General features: G+C 39.0%; 1 protein-coding gene across 1 annotated transcript in view; it reads right to left on the bottom strand.

Moving 5' to 3' along the window:
- Window positions 1–27,182, bottom strand: part of CDC5L (cell division cycle 5 like) — a 43,931-nt gene that overhangs the window by 14,455 nt on the left and 2,294 nt on the right. Inside the window, exons 2-14 of the mRNA XM_007458300.1 lie at window positions 26,325–26,428; window positions 24,748–24,909; window positions 23,803–23,930; window positions 22,321–22,420; window positions 16,932–17,150; window positions 15,021–15,165; window positions 13,729–13,917; window positions 10,377–10,525; window positions 8,305–8,467; window positions 6,106–6,270; window positions 4,795–4,875; window positions 3,420–3,662; window positions 627–824 (exon numbers count right to left, since the gene is read on the bottom strand). Coding sequence (XP_007458362.1) covers window positions 627–824; window positions 3,420–3,662; window positions 4,795–4,875; window positions 6,106–6,270; window positions 8,305–8,467; window positions 10,377–10,525; window positions 13,729–13,917; window positions 15,021–15,165; window positions 16,932–17,150; window positions 22,321–22,420; window positions 23,803–23,930; window positions 24,748–24,909; window positions 26,325–26,428 — 2,046 coding nt within the window. The remainder of the gene's footprint in view (window positions 1–626; window positions 825–3,419; window positions 3,663–4,794; window positions 4,876–6,105; window positions 6,271–8,304; window positions 8,468–10,376; window positions 10,526–13,728; window positions 13,918–15,020; window positions 15,166–16,931; window positions 17,151–22,320; window positions 22,421–23,802; window positions 23,931–24,747; window positions 24,910–26,324; window positions 26,429–27,182) is intronic.

Genomic DNA, 27,182 nt, shown 5'->3' with positions numbered 1-27,182 from the left:
CCTAGCGGTCTGTGAACCACAATTTACATACCATTGGCAAAATGCATACACAGATTCTGGAATTCAAAACATGCAGACTACATTAAGAAACCACATGCCATGAAACTCCCATCTAGTGTGTTTCAACATTTTCATAGACATGAAAAATCACAGAAGCCATTGTCTGGATAATCCAGCTCAGTGCTCTCTCTCTGTAACAAACTGACAGGAATCCGAGGATGAGCAGAAAGGTACCAAAGTTCTGTAAGTGTGCCCTTCTGGCTACAGAAAGAAAGCTCCCTGGTACACTGAGAGCCCCCCTAGAGAAAACTACATTGCTCTTGTAGCACTGCTCTACACTCTTCTGAGTGACCAGTGTGCACTTCTTGGCTCTTTGCTCCCACATCTAAAAGGTTCTGATTGACCTGTGGTCAACTTGGAGGGCACTCTTCATCACAAAGGCCAGCAGCTCTGAGAAACCAATGAAGAAGGCCAAGGAAGATCAAACACTTCAGTTTAGTTTCTCCTCAAGAAATTCGAAAACAATTACCTTAGATCTATTTTTCTGAAGTTGTCTCCAGTGGTCTTATCTGGTTCATTATTTCAATCAAAGTACATTTAAATTAGAATTTTAAAAGGATACCAACCTCAAGCCTCTTTTCCAGTGACTCAATTCTGTCCTTTTTGCTAGCTAGGTTGGCCCGTGTGTAGCGGCTCTGCCCAGGAAGATATAAAACTTGACTGTAGCATTCTTCCCACACCTGGTTATAAGCTTCACTTGAGAGTTCTCCGTGGCTCATACCTTGTTTTACCACTTCCATCTCCTGTACCAGAACATCCTGGGCCTGTTCACAATAATAATAACAATAAGCTTGAGTACTAGAGATACCTGCCATCAACAGAAAGCTTTAAAAGACTAGTTTTTACTCCTCTGGGCAAAGACAATGAGCTCTGGTTAACTGTTTTTTTGGAAGGGGGTTATAATACCTAAGCAAAATTAATTAAGAAGCCTAGAAGTCAATGCAGGTTGATCTGAAAAGCCAAGCATCCATGTATCATCCCTGATAATGTAAACGTCCTTTGCCTTCACTCATTATAATAGCAGCTACCATTTCTCAGATACCTATTATGTGCCAGGAACTAAACTGAAAAGTTTTACCTACTTTATCTCCAAACAGCACACCACCCTTACAAAGCAGTCAACGTTAGCCTCACTTTAAAGCTGATGAAACTAAGGCTTAGCGAGGTTAAACCACTTGTTCAAAAATACAACACTAGTAAGCGGACAAGGCAAGGTCACACCCAAGCCAATGCTTGGGCACCAACGTGTGCGGGTGCTCCTCCCACTCTACCATCCCCCGCTATACTCTGGACTTCCCAGTGTGGTGAAGGGGAAGTAGGCATTTTTTTGACACCTGCCTTTTTTCTCATCTGAAAGAATGCCCCTGCCATTGTCAGAGAATAAGACTGGAGGCACAAATCAAATAATGATGGATCACAGACCAGCTTCTGTTCACTAGAAAAGATGCGGTTTAAGATGACAGAATGAGGATGGAGTTGGACAAGCCTGGGCTCCAATCACAGATTTAGCATTTAAGTAGCTATCTGAACTTGCTGAACTTCTGTGAGCCCATTTCTCATCTGTAGAGTGGAGATAATACCTAACATGTTTGTTATGAGAATTAAGTGACACAGTATACACAAAGAGCCAGCCCAACACCAGACACACAGACTCCATGAACATACCACATGAACTTTTTCCAGCCCTTTGCTTCATGGCTCATGAAAAACTGACAATTACTTTTTGTGCTTTACAGAAAGCTTTCAATCACTCCAGGAACATCAGAAAATAAACACAGGCCAAAATACATAAAGTCAAGATAAATAACCAGCATATGAAAAAAATTTAAACAAAAAAATGGAAAATCAAGTCTCTAGAAGATAAAGAATGGATACTTTTAAACAATATCTCTTAGGGGAAATAATGGAAACAAACCAATTTTAACACAATGAAAATCGGGCACTGTATCATCAGAGAAATGGTATTTCACTCTGAAACTGTACACAGTAAAAATTTACAAATTCAGCTCTTATAATAATTAGGAGAGAGTACAGCTAAGTTCTATTTAAACCATCCCTAAAGAATCTGCTAAGTAAATAGCTGCTTCAAATTCTTCGGAACAAAGGGGACTATAGATAGATCAATAAAATATGGGAGGATATTTAAACTACTGTGTAATCATTTCAAATAATTCCAAAGCACTACTTACATTATTATCAGAAAATTCATTAGAATTTGTCCCTTATAGAATCTCTATTAGCAACAACGTGATCTTTATTTCAGGTTTCCATATATACAATAAATTTAGGAAAATTTATTTCCTAAATTCCATCTTCCCCTCATATTTTCACTCTAAAAAGAGGAAACTGTTCAAGCATCAAGTTCATTGTCTAATTCTCACCCGGTTCAGTGACTGGAATGTGCCTGCCAAAGTGCAGGCACTCAACAGAGGACAGCTTCCATGGCACTTACTAAAAGGCAGCAAGTCAAAATTACTCATGAATCAGAGGCAAACAAACACAAATCTAAACTCTCCTTCCTTTCTCTATCTTCTTTTTTAAAGAAGTCCTATAATAAACATGTATCACGTATGCAGTAAGAAAAAGAGAGGAGAGAGGGAAAGTGCAGGAGAGAAGACAGACAAAGGAACCTTACGGTTTTCTCCCAAGTTAGCCCATTCTAATGGATGAGTCCATCACTGCCCCTCAGGGCGAAAGACTAAAGAAAAAGACTTTTAAGCTAATGAACACTCTGCTTCCAACCATGAAACTAACTCTATTATCTTATGCCACTGTACAGATTTCAGGTCAAAATCACAGCTGTTTGCTCTGTTAAAGCAGAAAGAATAAAATGCATATGGACGAAAAGGCAGGACAGACTTTAGACAAGAAAACATTTCTTTATTTCCTTATCCAAAAGGGTAGGGGGAAATCATGTCAGGGGAATGAATTCAGTGAATATTTCCTTTCTGTGAATAGGTGAAAGATTTAATCTGTAAATATTTTTAATATATTCTTGTTTTTTCATAGTATTCTAAATAAGTGAGGTTTAAGTATTAAAGGCATTCCACCCTATTCAGAGACAGCAGAGTTAAACACAGAAAATAGCAACTGTAGCAACTATCAATCAGGCATACACCCATGAGACAAGAACACCGTGCCATCAAAGCCAGTGTTTATCTGATAAAGGCCTGCCACTGAACACAGGAAGGGGTGGGGGGGTGGTGTGTCCTTTGCATAACACTTAATATGAATATTTATCTCTTAACCATATATTTCAGTTGCTTATGAACATCAATAAGGGAAAATGTTAATGTTTGTCCATGATACATGGTATCTAACAAATACTTAAGTCTTGAGACGGAAATATTCAATGATACCTTTTTCAGCTCTTCTTTGGAAAACTTTTCATAAGTGTTATGTTCCAGATAGGCAATGTGCTCTGCATTATTGGTACCAAATCCTATAGTTTTTCCTTTTTTATTTCCAGATGGTTCATAAGGGTGATGTAGAAGGTCATAATGAAGCATTGTGATCATTTCTTTTTTGATTAGTTCTTCACTTTTCTGTAAATCTGTCAGAGGTGGTTCTACATTTAAGGGTCTTAGAATAGTTTCATTTACCTAAAATTTTAAAACAAGTACAATTATTAAACATGTCACTGCAACATACTAATGTTATTAGTTCTACTAGCATGAATTAAATACAGGCACACCTTATTTTACTGGGCTTCACTTTACTGTGATTTGCAGGCAGTGTGATTTTTTACAAACTGTAAGTCTGTGGCAACCCTGCATTGAGCAAGTCTATTGGCACCATTTTTCCAACAGCATTTGCTCATTTTGTGTCTGTGTCACATTTTGGTAATTCTTGCAATATTTCAAACTTTTTCCTTACTATTCTATTTGTTATGGTGAGCTGTGATCTTTAATGTTACTACTGGAAAAAGATTACGACTCAGGCTCAGAAACTTAGATGATAATTAGCATTTTTTAGCTATCAGGTAGTTTTTAATTAAGTTATGTACTTTTTTTTTAGACATACTACTACTACACACTTAAAAGACTACAGTTTAGTGTAAACATAACTTTTACATGCACAAGGAAACCAAACAATTCGTGTGACTCGCTTTATTGTATGGCATTCTCTTTACTACAGTGGCCTGGAACCAAACCTGCAATATCTCCGATGTATGCCTAAAGCAGTTTTACATTTTCAAAAGAAATTATTTTCCTTTTTTCTTCAAAATTCTTATTTGGGGACTTCCCTGGTGGCTCAGTGGTTAAGAATCCGCCTGCCAATGTAGGGGACATGGGTTCGAGCCCTGGTCCAGGGAGATCCCACAGTCCACAGAGCAACTAAGCCCATGCACAACTCCTGAGCCTGTGCTCTAGAGCCTGCAAGCCACAACTACTGAAGCCCGTGCACCTAGAGCCCATGCTCTGCAACAAGAGAAGCCACCACAATGAGAAGCCAGCGCACCACCACGAAGAGTAGCCCCCGCTAGCTGCAGCTAGAGAAAGCCCGCAGGCAGCAGCGAAGACCCAATGCAGCCAATCAAACAATCAATCAATCAATTTATTTTTAAAATTCGTATTTGTACCAGTGAAGCATTTCAAAGATTGGATCTGGGAACTGCTTTACTATATTCCAGAAAGTAGATGAAATGTCGTTTTATAGACTTTATAATATAAAAAACATCAATCACATAAAAAGAAACTTAAAACTTCCTAAGCCAGAAATTCTAATACTTACTTCTGATGGTCTTGGCAGATCTTTCTGGACAGCTTTGTGCATTCGTTTCATTTCCTTTACACGCTCTGCATCTCGTATGGCCTAAAAAATTATTTTAAAAACCATTTTTGCAGCTATACAGTATTTGACACATTTCAGTAAAGCTGAAAACACTTTAGTCTATAAGAATATGTATGTTCAAGAGCTAAAGCTGTAGGAATCTGTGTTAAGTTTGTAGAAAGGAATATAAGGCCACTAAAATTAATCAGCCTATTCATTCTCCTATTACAGTAGAAACTAAGAACTTCCAACGTCTACCAGGAGCATTCTCCAGATTTACATGGCTCCCTCCATCAGATAATCATTCTTTTCTTGTCTAAATCAAATCCTAAATGTAGAGGGGATGCTTCCAATTATCCCTCCTGCAACACAACCTTTCCCTTCCACCTCAAAAGCTACTGATTTTTAATTTTAAAAGCCAGCCAATGAATGTGTTGTTTCCTGATTCTTAAATTATGAATAATGTGGGTTAACATATTAGAACTTCAAACCAGTTCTGAGAGTAAATGTAACTCAAAATAGCTAAGAGAACTAAACACATGAAGTATTATCATCTATTCCCCACCAAAAAGCACATTCATGTGGTTTCCCTCTAAAACGATTTCCATTGATGCCATTCTCACTGCAAACCCCGGGAAATTATTCAATTTCTAAAACCATCCTGAAATGGACTGCAGCAAGAACGTCTGAAGTGGGTCACATGATCTCAGTTTTAGTTCAAGTTTCACCAGTTTCAAGCCACAAGACCTGAGAAAGTTAACTTAATTCACCTGAGCCTGTTTCCTCATTTCTAAAACGAAGCTGACACCTATCCTACTTACATCACCTGGTTGTTATGCACAAATGAGAAAGTAATTAACTAGAAGATATATTAGTACAAGGTGTTACTAATTTTATTCTGACCCAGGCTACATATCCAAAGCCACATTTTTTATTAGTTTACACTGATGAAAAACCATTTACTCAACCAATCCAAGATGTACTTGTTTTTAAGACTGATAATAACATCTTTTCTTGGCTAGAGTGAAAGCAATGTCTAAAGGACTACTTATAAGTAGTAGTATAAGCATAATGAATTTGACAGAGGATATTTAAATGGTTATCCATATAATTATACATTTTAAGAATACCTATCAAGATATTCTAAGTATATTATGAACTATGTGAGCAAATATTATTAATGATGTAAGTAATTTTCTTCAGTGTAATTTTTTTTAATACTGAAAAAACTTTTAAGTAGAGATCTTGAGACATGTAACAGTCATCACCCACCTGCTTCCGTGCATCCACATCAGCAGCATCTTCAATGTAAGTATCATCTATTTCACGGTCTTCCAGTTCCTTCTCGGCATTTTCTGGTAGAACAATTTCAAAGTCATTCTTAGGGGCAGGAAGGCCCAACAACCCTAAACGGAGATGTTCACGAGATTCTCTTTCCTGTAGAAAAAAATTGGTCCTTCTCAATTCATACACATTAAAATATGCAACTAATATTGTGTAAGAGTTTCTAAAAAGTAATTGGCTTAATTTTAATTCTAGAAAAATGACCCCTAACTTCAGAGTTGAAACAAGATTTCGTTTAATTTCTATCTCCATTTCTTCCCTACCTTAAGACCAACCATAGGGCTTCCCTGGTGGTGCAGCGGTTAAGAATCCGCCTGCCAATGCAGGGGACACGGGTTCGAGCCCTGGTCTGGGAAGATCCCACATGCCACAGAGCAACTAAGCCCGTGAGCCGCAACTACTGAGCCTGCGCTCTAGAGCCCACAAGCCACAGCTACTGAAACCCGTGCACCTAGAGCCTGTGCTCTGCAACAAAAGAAGCCACTGCAATGAGAAGCGCGCGCACCACAACGAAGAGTAGCCCCTGCTAACCGCAACTAGAGAAAAGCTCACGTGCAGTAGCGAAGACCCAACACAGCCAAAATAAATTAATTAATTAAATAAATAAATTTATGAAAAAAAAATGAAACCTTTAAAACAAAAAAAAGGACGACTCATAAACTTTGATTTGTGGTCAACAAATTTACTCTGGAATAATCTAACAGAAGGTTTGAGAATTATCTCTGAAGGAGCAAAAAAAAAAAAAAAAAGTCCTTTAGGATTTCCATTTAAGGATTTCTGAAATTTAACAGCAAATGAAAAGAACAAGTTCAAAGGTAAATTTGTCCTTGGACTAATAAAACCTAACCTGAAAAGATGCCTGAATTTGTGTGTGTGTTTCTTTTCCATGCAAATACTAGATAATATGAAAGCCAAAGAAAACAGTTCATACTTCCCAAGAGAAAGTGCCTGGTACCCAAGTTTTCCCCAGTCCCTCCTCAGCTCACTTCTCTCATTCCCCACTGCTCCATTACACGTATGCTAGATGGAAGGACCAGATGAGCTGCTATGAGGCAAACATGCTCCAGGTTCACTCATGTTAACGGCCTCCACCTGGGACAGCCCCCAACCCTCCTCTGAGCATACCTCCTCAATGAAGGTTTTCCTAGTACCCACCCAACAAATGTGATTATTTCTCTGGCCAGCCAAAGCATGTTGGTTTTCCTCAAAGGGCTTATTTTATTCATATGTTACAATTATTTTTGGACTTGGTTTAGCACTGCCAATCTCTCCAGAGCATAAACTTCTTGAAGACAAAGGACAACTTTACTCAACTTTAGATTCCCTGAAGTGTCCAGATCCGTGCTTTGCACACATTAGATTCTTCATTTGTTTAATTCTTATGTAGCCACTCAGAGTTGGCATTACCTGATATCAATTTGGGCACTAAAAAAAATTCTCAACTAACCAAATCTATACATGAAGGTAGAATTAATTTGTAAACCAGAAGCAGACCATCACTGGAACTCATTTTTTAAAAAAATCTCACAATGATCTTCTATGGCACAAGTAAGAGGGCTCAACAGTGACGTAATAAAAGCAATAACGAGCAGAAACAAAACTATAACTTGTATAATTAGCTTTCTACATCACCTTGCAAAACATACAAAAGAAAACTTCACTAAGGTTAGCAACAAACATCAAATTAACGTGGCTTTGAGATCTTGACTGTCCTTCTAAAAGCGTAATGAAAACAGGAATCAATGTTCAAAATCTAATTTATGAGGCATTCGAAACTCAAAACATTTTACAGAACTAGGAAAAAAAATTAAATGTACCATTCAAGAAGGTAAAGTATTAATTAGTAAATGATAAAAATTAAAAATCACAAAAGATATAAGGAGCATTACTATCAGCATAATCATTACTGACAAATATATTAAGAATAAAAAGAAGTAAGCAATAAGACCATAAGATTTCCCTTCTCAAACCCTAAAAATCATGTTGCTTTTCTGGTGTCCGCAGGTGTACAGAATCTTAAGGTATATGCGATATGCACTGACAAGGGGAAAATTTTTAATTTGGTACCCATGGGATATTTTTTTAAAAACTTTTTTTAAAGAATACTAAAAGGGAATTGACATGTACCATCTGCTTCACATAAGAGGGATCACTGTAGTCTGCCATTCCATCCTCGGGATTAATGTTTAACTTGTCTCGAAGAGGCGTTCTACCCGGGGTGGAGTTAATAACTGGTTTGGGAGTTGTCCCACTCCGGGGAGTCAGCCCTTCAGATCCATGAGAAGGAGTTCTATAAAGACAGAAATTCCAATTAATGAAAGTGCCAATTTTATTTGGATCGTGCTTTCAAATGTTTTTCACATAAATTATTTTACAAGGAAAACAGAAAAGAAATAAAGATTCCAGAAATTCCATCTCCCTACCTGGTTTTTAGTTAGACCTCTAGGTTAAAACAAAGCTTTGGTTCAGCTAACTCAGTATTTACACACAGTATATTTATTTTAATGACTTCAAATAAAGTCACTACATCTGATATTTTCTTACCTTATTAATAACTAGGTCCACCAAACATTTTTCAACCTTTTTTTTTAATAAATATTTTTATTTATTTATTTTTGGTTGCATTGGGTCTTCATTGCTGTGCACAAGCTTCCTCTAGTTGCGGTGGCTTCTCTTGTTGTAGAGCACGGGCTCTATGCACACAGGCTTCAGTAGTTCTGGCACGTGGGCTCAGTAGTTGTGGCGCATGGGCTTAGTTGCTCTGCGGCTTGGGGGATCTTCCTGGACCAGGGATCGAATCCATGTCCCCTGCACTGGCAGGCGGATTCTTAACCACTGCGCCACCAGGGAAGTCCCACAACCTTTTCTTGACACATCAGGGTGGCTGAGAACACACAGTGGGCAGAGAGGTTGGCCACCACACTCAAGATCCCAAATGACTCCTTTTGAGTTCAGTATCTTCAACTTATCATTTGTCTCCTCCCTGCCTGTAGCTGTTGGCTATCACATCATCATCATCATAGATGTGCACACCTGAAATACTTCCTCCCTCTACATTTTGTATGGAAACCAAACACCAGGCTTTGAGAATCACATCTAAATATGAATAGCTCTGAGTTAGGTCTAAGAAACTCTCTTAGGAATAAAAGCCATAGACTTTGCACCTTATAGTTTAATTGTTCAAAGCCTTTTTTTTTTTTGGTTGATTACTTCCTGTATCTTGGCTGTGTTCCAGACAGGTGCTGCTGCCAGAGAGTTGTTCCCAGAGGTGAGGTGAGGTGTTACCATATAACACATGGTCCCTGCCCTCAATGAGCTTACAATCTAGTTAAGAAATGAGACACCCATGGGGAAAGAGGGATTAGGCTCTCTTGCAAGCCTTGCAATTAAATATTATATAAGGTTTTGGGTGCCAATGTTTCTTGATCCTGCTGTCATGTGCAACTGTAACAGTCTTCATATACTTAACAACCAGTAGGAGGACATAGTTTAAAATTAAAAGTAAACCCTAAGTATTTCTAACCTTAAAAGCTCAAATTCCATTTTAATACTAATTGCTTCTGTAATGTTTGGACCTTAAAAATTCTTCTTTAAAAACAGTAGCTTAAAACAAAAGAAGTATAAACAAATACTGAATTCTGAACTCTAGTTAATGATATACACAACTAGGAAGCGTTTAGGGCGAAATGGACTAATACCTGCAACTTGGAAATTATTAAAAATAAGACAGAGTGATGGACAAATATGTGATTAAAGCAAACACTGTAAAATATTAACTGGAGAATTGGGTGGTGAGTATATGGATGCTTGCTTTACCATTCTTTCAACCTCTCTGAATGTTAGAAATTTTCATAATAAAATGTTGGGGGAAAAGCAACAGTAATATACATAAAAAGGCTTAGAATTTTTATAAAATTCGCCAAATCATCATTAACAATGGATTGATCTGCTCTTTTAAATCAGATTAAAAGTATTCAGAAACGAGGTGATAGCACCAGAAACCCTGAAAAAAAAAAAGAAGCTCCATTTGGTATTTGACTATTTCCTGGATACTATAATGTTATTTGCTACTATGAGGAGAAATTAAAAAGCAAGTTAAACACTTATTTCCATTCTCTGCCAGCATTTCTAAAGCAAACATGTTGTCCAAGTCCTCGGATTCAAGTTTTTCTAAAGCAGAAAACATTTATTTACAATACCTGAATGGGGTAGAAAGAACTGTGTTTGGAGTCTGTACAACCTGCCGCTGTGGAGTCACACCTGAGAAGTCGCTCTCATGCAAAGGGGTGTTAAGTCCACCTTTTAATGGGGTGTCCACGTTGGTCAGAGCCATGAGGTTTTGGGCTTCCTGATTAACAAGAAGGTAAAGAAGCATGTTGTAACAGTTTAGACAGGAGAGCAAATTCCTCTCTTCTGTCCTACTACACAAATCTTGAAACAGGCAGAATTCTTATACATTTTTCTCAATGAAAACCAAGAGAGAAAACGAATACTGAGCTGTGGCAGAATTCAATAATTCCATTCCTTCTGTCAACCTAACATTAGCATGTCAGAAGTTCTGGAATAGGGCTTCCCTGGTAGTGCAGTGGTTAAGAATCCGCCTGCCAATGCAGGGGACACGGGTTCGAGCCCTGGCCCGGAAAAATCCCACATGCCACAGAGCAACTAAGCCCATGCGCCACAACTACTGAGCCTGCGCCCTAGAGCCCGCGAGCCACAACTACTGAGCCCACGTGCCACAACTACTGAAGCCCGCGCGCCTAGAGCCCATGCTCCACAACAAGAGAAGCCACTGCAATGAGAAGCCCGTGCACTACCATGAAGAGTAGCCCCCCACTTGCTGCAACCAGAGAAAGCCCGTGTGCAGCAACGAAGACCAATGCAACCAATAAATAAATAAATAAATAAATAAATAAGAATTCCCTAATAAATAAGTTATAGGGATGTAATGTATAGCACAGGGAATACAACCAATATTTTGCAGCAACTTTATATGGAGTATAATCTATAAAAATATCAAATCACTATGTTGTACACCTGAAACCTATTCAATATTGTAAGTCAGCTATACTTCAATAAATAAATAAACACATTTTAAAAGTAAAACAACTTAAAAAGAAATCTCCCCAATAAAACATCCCAGCCAGTTCAGCCCACAGGAAAGTCTGGAGTCAAGGGGTCCTACCCACACCCAAGGAGTGTCTAGTCAGCTTTTAATTGCCCTACCCTTATTCCCTAGATATAGGCAAAGAACAAGATCAAAAGATATTTGAGGGGCTTCCCTGGTGGTGCAGTGGTTGAGAGTCTGCCTGCCACTGCAGGGGACATGGGGTCAAGCCCTGGTCTGGGAGGATCCCACATGCCGTGGAGCAACTGGGCCCGTGAGCCACAGCTGCTGAGCCTGCGCGTCTGGAGCCTGTGCTCCACAACAAGAGAGGCCGTGATAGTGAAAGGCCCGCGTACCGCAAAAAAAAAAAAAAAAAAAAAAAAAGACTGTGCAGGAAAAAGAAAACTTATAAAAACAAAGCAAAACCATCATTAATAGCCTCAGAGAAATAAAAAGATATTAATTAAATGAGACATTTAAAAATTGAACACATTTAAAAAAGAGCTCTTAGAAATTAAAAATATGACAGTAGAAATTTTAAAAAAAGATAAAATTCAGAAAATCTCCTAGCAATGAAATCAAAGTCAATTAAGACAGAAAACCAGAGAGTAATAAGTAGCAAAATAAATTAATGAAAGGGAAGAAATTTTTTAATTTTCAAAATAACTTCCCAGAATTGAAGGCCATGACTCTACAGAATTAAAAGACCCACCAAGTACCTAGCACAGTGGTTAAAAATAGACCCACATCAAGAAACACGCATGTGAAAAAGAGAAGATCATATAAGCTTCCAGAGAAAGAAAAAACCAGGTTTCCTATTAACAACCTGAATGGCACAGGACGTATCAATAGCAACAATGAAAGCCAGAAGACACCAGAGCACTGCCTTCAAAATTGTGAACAAAAACCCTTTCAATCTGGAATTCTATACCCTGTTGTACTATCAATCAGATAAGAGGGTAGGACAGTTATTTACAGATATTCAAGGTCTTAAAAATTCCATCTCCCATGAAACCTTCCTCAGAAAGCTACTGACAGATAGACTTCACCAACAAGGGAGTCAACCAAAAAAGCCAGAGACATGGGAGCCAAGAAAGAGGAGACACAAGGGACTTTCTAGGGTGACAGTGAAGGGAAAGCAAGAGAACAAGCTGTAACAAGATCTAAAGAGTAATCAGTCCAGACTAGAACATTCAGAAGTTCTGGGAACGACTTCAAGTGTTGAAAAAGGTAAGAATACCTAAAATGTGACCAGATTACAGGAGATTTACAGTTAGTATAAAGTCCAGAACTGAATTTGTGCTAAGTAATCAGAAAATTTAGCAACTAAATAAAACAAGTATTAATTCAAAGAAAAACAAAATACTGTACAGTAGAGTAATTATAAGGCATTTTGTGGGTTAAGTGCAGTTTGACCCACAGTTTACGTAGTGAATGAATGCAGTTTACGTAGTCATAAGGTAAACCATTAATATGGAGCTAGCCAAAATTATGATTAACTATAATGGAAGATGGGAAAATGGAAAGAAAGAGTGTGTATGCATAGTAGAGGCAGAAGGTGTGAGAGAGCCAGATGTTCAAATCCTTGGTGGAAAAATGCCTAAAACTGAAGAAAAACCAAAATGTAACAAGTGTCTTAGTAGTAAGGTGGTAAAAACAAAGAGCTATCACTGGTACCTCTAGAGAGCAAGCAATGAGGGGCACTGTTTTTCTTACAAAGTCTTGCAGGACTATTTGACTCTTGAATCAGTAGTCAAATTATATTTGACTATTAGAAAATTGAGATGTAAGAGTGCTAAAAGACTCAGTAGTATTCCGTTAGGTTTGTCTATTCTCTGGCATGCAGACACCCTAAAGAACACACAGGGCTTCCCTGGTGGCGCAGCGGTTGAGAGTCCGCCTGCCGATGCAGGGGACACAGGTTCGTGCCCTGGTCCGGGAAGATCCCACATGCCGCGGAGCGACTAGGCCCATGAGCCACAGCCGCTGAGCCTGCACATCCAGAGCCTGTGCTCCACAACGGGAGAGGCCACAGTAGTGAGAGGCCACAGTGGTGAGAGGCCCGCGTACCGCAAAAAAAAAAAAAAAAAAAAACACAAAGACCTGTACACCCTACGTGCTAAGGAGAGAGAGGGAAATAGTACTGAAGGCAGTCTATGCCAAGCTAAGTACAGAATCACAAGGAAGTTTTAAAAATTACTAACTACATGTTTTTGATTTTTTTTCCAGGACTGCTAGGCAATGTGAAATTTTTAAATGCTATGCTTTACTGACAGGATTTAGCTTCCCTACTACAGAAATCTCTAGCAGCTATGCATTCAGGACTGTTTCAAACTGCTTACCCTAAAACACACAAAACCAAACCATTTATAGTGTTCTCCTTTATAATACTTTTAAGGATAATAAACAAAGTGAAAGGCTCACTCTACCATATGGCAGCCTACCTGCAGAATTCTGTCCTGGGAAGCTGGTGTTCGTGGTGTTCTCAAAGCGATGCTGTTGTTGGTGACATTGTACTCAGACAAGAGAGTACTGGAAGCCGAGTTTGTTATGCCAGATTCCTCAGCAGTTTGACGTGCAATTTCACTTGCTTGGCCTACTTTTACAACTTCCTGGAGTTCTGCATCTGAAATCTAAAGACACAGTTATCACAGTAGCAATATTTTAACCAAGAATAACACAGCTTAAAACTTCCACATTCCAGAAGATGAATTGCTGAAGCTGTGTGATGAGTACACAGGGGCTCATTGTAGCACCCTCTTTACTTTTTGTGGGTTTGAAAATTTCCATAATAAAGTTTTTAAAAGTCTTCCCTATTTAATGGGGGGGGGAGGGGGGCGGAATTCCATATGTGACATAGAATCAAGCTGCAAATACTGAAATTCCTTTTCAGTATTTCCATACTGAAATTCTTTCAAACCAAAATATTTATAAATCAAGAACATAAAATAATAGTGTTTATACAAAGCCATTTATCAATTGGGGGAGGGTGGGCACTAAAAACCAATTAAAATATCACACAGAGTCCACAAAGCCACAAGATCCCTAAGAAAATCAAAAGGTGTTATCTTTGTAATTTTACCAAACTAAATATCCTAAGAACAAAAAAAAAATTACAGGCAAAATCTCAGTTTAAGAAATATAACTACTACGAATAACAGCATCTAACAAAATTATTTTATGTTTATGCCCAAGGATTTTGTACTGATGCAGCCAGGGCACTCATTTGCAGGAAGAAGCTGTTCAAGATTCCTAAATCCATCCCTCTGCTCCATTTAACTGTCCAATTCTACAAAGCTGTACTCGTCAAAACAAAACAAGAGCTTATTCAAAATCCCCATGTTTCTGACCAACTATAATTCAAAGGAACAGAGCCTATGATGAGCTGAATGAATTTTCTCTTCTCCACAACTCCCACGTTGATTTTCACAGCTATTGTCTCAAAAACAGAAGGAGGTGTGACACAACAAAACATTTAGAAAGGGGTCTGAAGTCCACAAGGCCAAATACCACTTTTATCAGCTACAAAAAAGAGGTCTGGAGCCCTAGCCTACTGAAAAATGGCTAAGAGCTGACAATTACTTACTAAACCATCATATGAGCAGTTCAAGGCCTGATATTTCTTAAAGGTACCAAGCACCCAGCAAAAGCCTGGCACATAGGCCCGCAAACATTTGCTGGATAAATGGTAAGCATATGAGTTCATACAATGAAAAACCTGCTTTTATCAGATTACCTGAGGGGCAGGTAGTACTAGTTTGCTTCTCTTTTTAGTAAATTCAGAAACACCACTAGTTTGAAGAATTGCTGACGGTAAATCAGATTCTTTTTTCCTTTTCAAATGCTGCTTGTCTTTTTTTCTATCTCGTCCTTCTTTTTCACTGTCATGGATCAAGGTGGAGAACAGATTTTTTAAAGTTACATAGAGGCAGCAACATTAAACGCCATATAAATAGTCATACGCTCTGAACGAAATAATCCCATTCCTAATAAAATTATGACAAAAAGACAAAACAATATACATTAAGTTGTTCCCTACACCATTACCTACCCACTATACTCAAGAGGAATGCAGACTTAGAATAGCAATAGAATTACTAAGAAAATAAGATACACTAAGCAATTTAAGCACTAAATATTAAAACTACGTAACTATAGGGCTTCCCTGGTGGCGCAGTGGTTGGGAGTCCGCCTGCCGACGCAGGGGACACGGGTTCGTGCCCCGGTCCGGGGGGATCCCACATGCCACAGAGCGGCTGGGCCCGTGAGCCATGGCCGCTGAGCCTGCGCGTCCGGAGCCTGTGCTCCGCAACAGGAGAGGCCACAACAGTGAGAGGCCCGCGTACCGCTAAAAAACAAACAAACAAACAAAAAAAACACCTATGTAGCTATAAAGACTATGATAAGCAAAATGTTACATATAACATGAAAAGAAAAACATAAAACTACTCCTATATTGTGACTATGTTCATGTAAAAATATGTGTGTGCACATAGGAAAATGAAGTATACAAAAACGGAAACAATTAAATGAAGGGAACAGAATTAAAACGTGAGTTTTAAAGTTTTCCTTTAAAACTAGTCTTCAATTGTTTGCTATGATTTTGTTTAGTTCATAAATTTTTTTAAAGGATATCTAAGTCCTGACAAATGACACCAGAAAGTTGTTAAGGTCTAAAGCCAGGCTCAAGGCCGTCTTTTAAAGGACCAGGAATGCCTTCTCCCCCTCTGCATGTCATCCTCTTCTTCCATCTAGTCTACTCCTTCCAAATGACTATTTTTTCTTCAATCTCTTTATTTGTAGAGGCTACCTAAAGCAAGGTCCTAATTTGAAAAATAAATACAATGGAGTACATCCAAGAAAATCCAGTTTCACAGTGACTGACATCTGTTGTTTACTAACAATTCATGTCAACAGAAATGGAAGGCCACTGGGGGAGTACTAAAAATCTCTGACAGTCCTAAAAGGTTCTCCCCACAACATTCAGATATAACAATTTAAAAACTCTAAAAATCCCTAGAAATAAACAAAATCCTCTGTATTCTAAGACATTTTATAAATATACCTACTAATCGCCATTAAGTGAAAAGATTTAAAAATGCATTGGTAATGTTTTTCCTCTTAATTTCATTTTAAGAAAAACAAGAGGGAATTCCCTGGCGGTCCAGTGGTTAGAACTCATCACTTTCACCGCCGGGGCCCAGGTGTGATCCCTGGTCAGGGAACTAAGATTCCGCAAAGTCTCATGGCGCAGGCAAAAAAACCCAGAAAAACAAGATAAAATTTTCACTAGAAAAAAAACTAAGAAGAAGCAGACCAGATTTTGACAGAATCCTTCAGGCCATTAGTAAAATAACTAACCTCTTCCCAAAGGTACATTTCGTAAATGTTAAGACTGTGATTCTGAGTAGACAGTTCACTAAGAGCCAAGCGCTGACATTTCGAGAGCTTCGAACAATGTTCCGTGCTAAAAGCGTTACAGCCAGGGTCACTGGTTTTCTCAGAAAGGTGAATCCATTAAATAAGTAAAAGCATTATGTAAACCACATTGTGCTAAGAAATATCTGGCTCTGACAAGGATAATACTTGGCCCTCCATAAAATTACTACTATACTTTTCCATTTATAAAAACAGAAAGGCAACTTACGATCTCAGCTCCCCATCAAGATCCTGTTGTCTTAACTTTCTGAAATCGGCATCAAGAGCCTGGTAGTTTTCCTCAGAAGTATCATAGAAACCAAGAGCAGGCTTTTTTTCAAATGGGATTTCAGCGTTATAATCAACTCCTCTCTTCTTTTTTCTTTTCTTCTGAATTTCTATGCCAGCTGCTCGAAGTTCTCTTCTCTTCTGGAGGGCAGCAAGACGCCTGAAGAAAGAGAACACAAATCACCTTCAAAATCATACACCATTGGGAAAGGATGGATCATCCATCAGAGTTATGAAAACTACCCGGTCACTTGGAGAAGAAATATTTATTTAAATCCTCACCTCACACCGTTCACCAAAATCAATTCCAGTTTTGATTTAAAGGTACACACATACACTAGAGCAAAGAGAAAAGCCAGAAGGAACTATAAGTAAATATGTATCCAATCTCTGGATGGGAATATACTCACTTAATATAAATTAAATAAAGGGTGAAAAAAACAATCAACAGCTTTGAATTTTAAAATTTATATCCCTGTAGCACCATTTTTTAAAAATCATAAAACAATATGAAAAGGCAAATAATAGGAAAAAATTTTGCACTTAGTATTAGGAATGGTTAGATATAAAGAATCTAAGCAAGTTTTTAAAAAATGTACCCAAGGGAAAGGAAGAACAAAAGGAAATAAACAGTTCACTAAGGGAAAAAAATGCAAATAGCTAAAATGACAGAGTGTACTTTAATAATTAAAGAATCACAAATTAAATCAAGTACCATTTCTACATATCTAATCAACAGCCTTCAATTTTTGCTTTGTTTTAATGGCAAGGGTGCAAACAGTGGATGTCTCTCACAATGGTAATGAGAAAGTACAGCGGTATAGCTTTCCCCAAAGAGAATTTGGAAATACACATTAATACCCCTAACTTTTTTACGTTTTTAACCCAGCAATTTCACTCTTCAGTCTTAGCCTAAGGAAATAAATAGGGACATGTACAAGGCCTTAGCTACAAGACTGGTTACCAAGCACTGTTCAGAAAAGCAGATAAACAGATACAACCTAAACATCCAACAATAACAAATTAGTTAAAATAATTTATAACACAGCTATAAGATAAGATATTATATGGCCATCTAAATAACCTTTAAGAAATCTGTAGGGCCTTACCGTGTGGCACAGTGGTTAAGAATCCGCCTGCCAATGCAGGGGACACGGGTTCGAGCCCTGGCCTGGGAAGATCCCACATGCCGTGGAGCAACTAAGCCCGTGTACCACAACTACTGGGCCTGCGCTCTAGAGCCCACGAGCCACAACTACTGAGCCCACGTACCACAGCTACTGAAGCCCGCACGCCTAGAGCCCGTGCTCTGCAACAAGAGAAGCCACTGCAATGAGAAGCCCACGCACCGCCAACGAAGAGTAGCCCATGCTCGCCGCAACTAGAGAAAGCCCACGTGCAGCAACAAAGACCCAAAGCAGCCAAAAATAATAAATAAATAAATAGATAGAGAGATAGAAAGAAATCTGTAAATCTACTCTGACATGGAAAGATGCTCAAGACACACTGCTGTTTAAAACAATGTTACAAAGTTTACATGTTATGGAGCAACATGTAAAATATGCATATCTATCAGTGAATACGTGCATGGGGAGATGTGAAGGATGTTCACCGGAACAGTAACAGTGATAATCATAGAAGGTTGGAATTTCATTTCAACAAAAGTCCTTTGTACTTTCCCAAGATGCTATAATGTTAATGATTCAATGATTAGAAAAGCTATTCAGAATATTCAAGAGGGGAAAAATCAAATTATAAAACAGTATATAGGAGCAATTTCACAAACCCACTCCCCAGCAAAACTGACAAAAATTATTAAAAAAAAAAAAAAAGTTAAGTCTCTGGAAGGGATCCTAAAGGAGATACAGCAAATGAAGAAACGTTTATTCAAGAAAATCTACAAAAATTCGATAAGAAAAGTGAGAGCCTGCAGTATTCAAATCAAGACCCACTCCCTCTTCTCTTCCCCGTCCCAGCTCAGGGAGACAGAAACTCCACTCCACACTTGGTGCAGCCAAGAACACAGGGTTCTCTCTCCCCTCCAGCTCTCTGGCTTTCATTCCAGTAGGGGCAGGACAGCAGCATTTCTCATCCTGCCTCCAGGAAGCCACTGCAGAGGCTAAGTTCAGACAAGAGTGACTGAGGAGTGGCTTCCTTCTTCTGCCCAGGGGCTCTACCTTGGGCACAGTGCTACTGAGAATACTGGAGCCCAACGATCCTTGCCTGGGCCTGTGGGATGAGGGTCAGGGTTAGGGTCAGAGTTAGGGGACCTGGGGCTGCTGCCTACCCCCACCCCGACACTGAACACTCAGCTCCTAAAGTGGGTGTGTCACTCAACGACAAGTACATCAGCGCACCTGGATAGAACAGAGAATTCCAAACTCCCCCCAAAGAAACTGACTTCATTTGCAAAAGGAAATGGAGACGTTCAGGCCTCTCAAAACAGGGCACTCTCAAAAACAGTGGAAGTCTCGGTGAAAGGCAACTGTGAAGAAACTGACAGATTCTTTGGAGATGCAGCTAAACTGCAGGCCCACTAGTTTGCCAGAGAGAATCAATCTCTTTCGAAAAGTGGGAGAAGCCCTCCTGGGATGAGAACAACTACCAAACACTGACCTCAGAAACTATCCCTTCAAAGGAGCCGAAGTTTGATTGGAACACTTTGTGGAGCAATTTATGCCTCAAGCCATCGTTGAAAACAACACAGCAATAAGCTGGCAATGAGTAGAGTTTAACAGCTGGGTGTAGCCAGGGAAGAAGATGTCAAAGAAAGTCCTGTCAAAACCACCTCATCCCAAGGCGACTGTGGGCACACCCAAGACTGTGTCCCCATGAGGAGCAACATCAGAAGCTTCACATTTCTGGGTGAGGAATGGGGAGAACAGACTTCAGTAAAATAATCCAGCTAGTCACTAAAGGAGTAAGTAAGCAAGCAACAGTAACAAGGAGTGGATGGAGGCAACACAGTACCCAGAACTGCTACAATATATCATCCAAAGTGTCCAGTTCTTAACAAAAATAGGTGAGACATGCAAAGAAACAGGAAAGCATGACCCACACCAGAAAATAAGCAGGCAACAGAAACTGCCTGTGAGAGCAACCAGATGTCAGCTTTGACAGACTTCAAAGGAGACATTACAAGTATCTTCAAAGAACAAAAGAAGGAAGGTAGGATGAAAATGTTCATCAAATAGAGAAAATTAACAAAAAGAAATAATTAAAAAGAACCAAATGGGGCTTCCCTGGTGGTGCAGTGGTTGAGAGTCCGCCTGCCAATGCAGGGGACACGGGTTCGTGCCCCGGTCCGGGAGGATTCCACATGCCACGGAGGGGCTGGGCCGGTAAGCCATGGCCGCTGAGCCTGCGCGTCCGGAGACTGTGCTCCGCAACGGGAAAGCTGAAACGAAAACTTCACTAGAACAGATTCGAAGTAAAGAATTAGCCAAGATGAAGATAGATGGATAGAGATTATGCAATCCAAAGGAAAGGGAAAAAAAAAAAAGAATGAAGAAATACGAACAGAGCCTCATAGAAAGGTGGAACACCATTAAGTGCACCAACATATGCACAGTAGGAATATCAAAAGGAAAGAGAAAAAGGAGAATAAAACATTAGAAAAAGGAGAACAAAACATTGGCTGAAAATTTCTCAAATTTATTGAAAATCATTAACCTACACATCCAGGAAGCTCAACGAACTGCAAGTAAGATAAACATTAAGAAATGCACAAACAGAAACATTATATTAAAATGCTGAAAGCCAAAGACAAGGAGAAAATCTTGTAAACAGAGAAAAACGATTCATCACTTACAAGGGAACCCCAGTAAGATTAACTTCTCATCGAAACAGTATGATCTAATTTTACACAAATGTTACTGTATGTGTAGTACACATAAATGTATGTCTATATTGAAAAGAGAAAGGTTTGAAGGGACACATTTCATAAGTAATTTTATTCTTTAAATAAAACAAAGACTTCAAACGACATTAGAAAACCTTTACAATATAATGCTAAGTGAATATAACCAAGCTATATAGCATTGTATCAACCATGCCCCAAAAAGTAAATAGTACAATACTAGTATTTTGTAGGAAAAGTGTTATTACTTTTATAATCAATAAAAAGCTTTAAGTTATAAAACAGATCTGTAATTTAACATTTAAAGTAAATAGTCCTGCAGTACATTCTCCATACACACCAATCTAGTTAATTACAAGATATATGCACAAGTTATAAAGATGTTCTACAAGAAAGTGTACGGTAAATTTAAATCTAGAAAAATGTATTTGTTAAAGCAAGCAATACCAACCATACTTGGAGATTTTCATATATGTACCTGTCACATCCCTGGGCCAATCCACATGGTTAAAAAGCTCAAACAATTTGGTCCCCAAACAACCATGGACAGAAAAGGAAAAATGAATTTTTTTACCTTACTCACATTACTTAACCCTAAATAGTATACGGAACAGAAAGGTGACTAAGACCCAGCAGAAAATTTAGAACCTCCTCTTAGCTTCTGTTTACTGTCCCAGGCCAGTCATACTCCCATCATAAGTAACTATTCTGGGCTAGCGGTTGTCCAGCTATGCCAAAAAGCATCCTCTGGCATAAAAGAATCCTCCATCCCAGGATCTGGCACTTCACAGCCATTACTGGGGAACCATCAACACAATGCTAGTTATTAGGTCAGGAAGTATCAATACTTCCCAGCTTAGGGACCAAAAAAGGTAGTTGTGGAGGCTGGGGAGGCTATTCCAATGCCTGAATTCCAAAAGCTAATAAGCTCTTATAAAGTTCAAGTTTTCCCTTTAACCACTTCATCTGGGTTTCTAGGCCATTAGAAATGAAGTCAACCATGGATCTAACCAAAAGGGAGGGGAAAGTAGAGAAAGCCTTGAGTAGAGGGCTATACTTAATTCCACTCACTTTTTAAATACAAATTTCTATGACAGCCTAAAATGTGGTTCAAGGCTCATTAACTCCCTCCATGTTCAGCTGAGTCTCCTGTTTCACAGCTGTTGCCTGCCCAACGCTAATCAAGGAGAGTAACTAATTGGCAGTCACACCACAGTCCCAGAGCCCCGTATGTCCTCCAGCCATCTGACGCCAAGATGGCTACAACAAATGAAGCTCCCCCATGCTAACAGAACAAATCCAACACACCAAGACATCCATGTATGTCTATACCCGGGCATTACTTCTGCCATGTTGGAATTAGACAACTCTAGTTATCATTCACCCTACAGGGTTGATAAATCACACAGTTTTACTGGGCCTAAGGATGCATAGACTAATTTGTTCAACTATAGATGGAAAACAACCATACCTTGCTTCTTCCAACTGTTTCTCCCTTGCTTTCCTCTTGGCTTTCTTTCCCTGAGTATTAGCCAGGCGGGCTCTAGCTTCAGAAAGCATCTCCAATTCATCTGCAAAAATAAAGAGAACAAAAACTAACTTCTCCAACAGAAGCAAGGTGAGAGACATACCCTAGTGCTTAAGATGAGAAAACCCATCAATATAATCATTATATGGTGCAGCATAAAGGAAATAGCTTGGGTTTTTAAGTCAGAGAAACCTAAGTTAAAAATCATGCCCACCACTGGACAGTTATGTGACTCTGGATAATAACATTTCACCACTTATAAAATGGGAATAACAATTCCTACTTCACAGGGATGTTGAGAAGAACTAAGGAAAAAGGAATAGGTAAAGCATCTAGCAAATACTCATTAAACAGTGGCTATAATTATCATATCCTTCATTATCATCAACTATCTGGCACAGCACAAACTGTGAAATATTGTAAAAACTACTGTTTAATTATAAGGGGACTGACAATCTTCATTATCATTGTTCCTTCATTTTTTTCCTTAGAACTATTTCTCTCCTCCAGTATATTTTCCATAGCTCCCCAGAGTAGAACAAATTTCATTACTGATACCTTAGAGCAATTCCTACACAAGGGTGTCCAATGAAATCACAAGGGAACTTTAAAAAACAAAAAAACCCTCAGATTCCAGGATTACCCTCCATTCCCCGCCCCCCAATTTACTGACACAGACCTCCTGGGGGAGCCCTGGTACCTTTATTTTTTAAAGTTTGCCATGTGACAGTGACGCAGCCAGCCTAGCCACAGTCTGCCTTTGGGAACAACTACCTTCAAACCTTTAAATTAAAAACTCAACAAATATTCACTGAATGCTTCACGACAACCCTGTGAAGTAAGATAGATATTATTACTCTCCATCTGACAGGAAAGAGAACCAAAGTTCAGAGAGATTATATGACTCATCTAAAGTCAAATAGCTAATAAGTGGCAGACATGGCACTAAACTAGATTAAAATCTAGTTCCTCTGATTCCTGATTCAATGTCTCAAAAAGGCATCGTTAAGTCTCCCTCATGGTATTGTAGTGTTGCCCTTTCAAGAAGATCAAACTTCCTGTCTGAAGTCAAAAAAGTAGTTAGTAGGAGCACTGGATCCCCCAAATCCTGACTTGTTGCCTCTCCCCTCGGAATAGAAATGAGAACACAGAATCCTAAAGAGCTTACCTCTAGCCACCAGGAAATGTCCAGTAATATCACACTGCTTAACTTACTAAATGGATTGAAACATCAAAAGATAAAGGGACATTATACAAAAAGAGCAATTACTCTATGACAGAAGGTTGGACACACTTGGAAAGATACTTAGAGTAACAACTACAGACAGAACTGCAATTCGAAGAAGTCAGAGGAGTTTAGAAAAGAACTAAGAGAGTTAAAAGAAGGCCTGAGAAGAAATAAATTCCTCACAAAAATACACTTACCCTCATCCATATCAATCGGATCAGGCCGTGCTGGTTTTGTTTCTGGATTTGGATCTATTTCTCCAGGTTTAAGTTTTCGTGGATCATCTGTTGTTTCCTCTTCATTGTCTCTCTGGGCAGCTTTATCCCTAGGAATGAGCCCAGAGTAATCAGTCACACTACCACCCGTTTAGCCTTAGAAATACCAGGTTCCCTAGTGCTGACACCCTTTTCTTTGAAAAACCCAACGGCTGGGCATCAACAATAATCAAGCATTTCTACTACTGCTTCACCTGAAAAGAGATGGTTTTAAATTTCTCTCTAATTTCAGTGTTTCCATTCACCATGAAACAGGATCCAAGCAGCTCCCTAAATCACAAATGCAGCAGAGCCACACAAAAAAGCTTTTAGAGAAGAATCAAGATGTTCCAATGGTTAACTCTCAGCAGTATGACTATGGGTGATTTTTATTTGCTTTTTCACTATTTTTTTCCCAGATTTTCTATGATGAACATGTATGATTTGTATAACTTTTTTTTTTAGTATTTATTTATTTATTTATTTGACTGCGCTGGGTCTTAGTTGGGGCACGCAGGATCTTCGCTGCAGCATGCGGGATCTCTCAGTTGCAGCATGTGGGCTCTCAATTGCAACATGCGGGATCTAGTTCCCTGACCAGGGATCAAACCCAGGCCCCCTACACTGGGAGCGTGGAGTTTTAACCACTGGACCACCAGGGAAGTCCCTGTATAATACTTTTTAATTATTTCTTTAAAAAGTATATAAAAGGAGACATAATCTCGATCAACCACACGAGACTTGGAACGTACAATCCAATAGCTTTAGCTCCTCTGGCTTTATTCAGATCTGTAACTAATGTTTAAGGACAGAAAATGCTAAAAGTGTATTCAGCCTCATTCAGAAGATATACACACATTTTAATACTGCTTTTGGAGATTCACTTACAGAAGAAATTCATAGTGTTCCAAACACTGGGCAGCTGTTCTTCCAATGATTGGAGCAATGGTCCTCCACTGAGTTGGCATCAACTTGGCCAAGTGCAAGAGTTTTTCCTCTTCTTCTCTGGACCATTCTGTTTTCTTAATGCTGGGATCCAGCCACTCATACCTATTAAAAAGACATCATTTTATACCTTAGTCAGTCACCCAGCATGAATATCCTCCTTACGTATTAGACATACTGGCTTCTAGTATCTGAAAAATGCAAGCTAACTCTCATCCTTCAATCACAAAAGCTGGTATTTTTTTTACAACAGAATATTCCCTATTTGGTTAAACTTACCCCATTCCAAATACCCTATCTCACTAAATTCTACTGTATTTTAATTATGCAAGGTTAGTAATGCTTAAGAAAGGTAACATGACTGAAACATGATCATATGCCTTCCTTCTCAACTACCAATTGTTTCCATTCATCTTACACTTTATTAGAGGTTTTGCATTTATAAATAAGACAAAACCACCTCATATTTTCACAGTGTTTCTAGTTTTCATAGTACTTTCTGGTGCTTTGATTTGATTCTTACAACACCCTGGCTTACTTCTTTAAGCATTTGACTTACACTCACTAAATGCTTTTCAAAACTGTATTTGTTTGGTGAGTTTTTTAATTTAAGTAAAACTACTGTGTCATCTCTGTCTTTCCTCATGCTCCACCTGACCCACCTTCTCCATCCAGTCTACTTAGCTGGATGAGAGGCCTGCAAACAATATATAAACCTTACCAAACAAAGTGGTAGGAGCTTAGCTCCACTAACAGAACCAGAAATCAGAACCACTTATGCAGGCTGAGGACCATCTTCCTCTTTGTGGGCCAATCTCTACATTCTGATCCTTTCCCCTACCCAGGTGCCCAGGAAATTAGGTCACTCTTATACAATCCAAAATATGATCCTAGTACCACATGGGTCAGGGCTGGGGCCAGATCACTCATGCCAAAAATACATGTAAAGAACTTAGTATGTCCACTACCCTGTGACTTAAAAGGGGACACCACAGATGTAATGTTGGGTTATGTTATATTCTGGGGAAGCAAATATACAATGTTTCAACGATTCATGAGGAAACTCAACTACTGTAAGCTAGCCTAGAAAATTAACCATTATTTATCATTTATTTCTTTGGGAAAGTAAGTTCTAAAACAATCCACTTATAAACTTTTGGAATACAATCCATTTATAAGCTAGGGTCCATCTGTACCTAAAAGTAGTTTTATTTCATGCTTCACAAAGCACTCTCAAACAACATTAACTCATTTGAGCCTCACATCTCCATCAGTTAGGGCCAAGTATTACCCCCAGTTGGGAGAAAATAGTGGCAGGAAAGAGGGGCTAGAAAATGGCTTGCCTAAGATCACATAGGAAGCAAATGACAGCTAATTCTTAAATCTAAATTCCCATCTCCCACTCCATACTTTCTGTTATATCACAATGCCTGCTTTCTTTGGTAAGGTTCAAAGAAATGACATTTTCCTCACCATAATTAAGGTCATTTTGTGTTTTCCACTCATTAACTGGTACATACCATCTGGCTTTGCACTGCTTTGCTGATTTTCTATGCAGCAGTGAGGCAATCCTAGACCACTGGTTTTTCCCATATTTCATTACCGCTGCCTTCAAAATTTCATCCTAAAAATTGTTGAAGAAAAACAGTGTATTCAATCACAAAACTCCAAGTGAGAAAAGGCAAAATTAAAATTAACTCTAACAGAGCTGTGCTATGGAGAGAGATATCAACACACACATATATCCTAGATTTAAAAAGAAAGTACAAAACTTCATTACAATAATTAAAAAAAAGCAAGCCAGAATCAGTGAAATCCAAGAAATTAAGAACTCCTTTAGAGGGATTTCCCCAGTGGTGCAGTGGTTAGGAATCCACCTGCCAATGCAGGGGACACGGGTTCAAGCCCTGGTCTGGGAAGATCCCACATGCCATGGAGCAACTAAGCCCGTGCACCACAGCTACTGAGCCTGCGAGCCACAAATACTGAGCCCGTGTGCCGCAACTACTGAAGCCCGTGCGCCTAGAGCCCGTGCTCCGCAACAAGAGAAGCCACCGCAATGAGAAGCCCGCGCAATGCAACGAAGAGTAGCCCCCGCTCGCCGCAGCTAGAGAAAGCCCACGCGCAGCAATGAAGACCCAATGCAGCCAAAATAAATTAATAAAATTAACTAATTTTAAAAAAAAGAACTCCCTTAGAAGGACATCCTACCCTCCCTTACACACAACCCCTTCCCTATCCCGTCCAGTAATTGGGAATGGGTACGGTGTGTGGCTGTTATTCTCTTCAAAAGAATATGGCTCATTCATTTATTCATTCATTCAAAAAACATTCCCTGAACACCAACCTTGTACCAGGTCTTGTGTACTTAGGGAAAG

This window comes from Lipotes vexillifer, unplaced genomic scaffold, assembly GCF_000442215.2.
Source record: "Lipotes vexillifer unplaced genomic scaffold, Lipotes_vexillifer_v1.1 scaffold4, whole genome shotgun sequence".
Lineage (NCBI taxonomy): Eukaryota > Metazoa > Chordata > Mammalia > Artiodactyla > Lipotidae > Lipotes > Lipotes vexillifer.
This window is presented reverse-complemented; position numbering and strand designations above follow the sequence as displayed.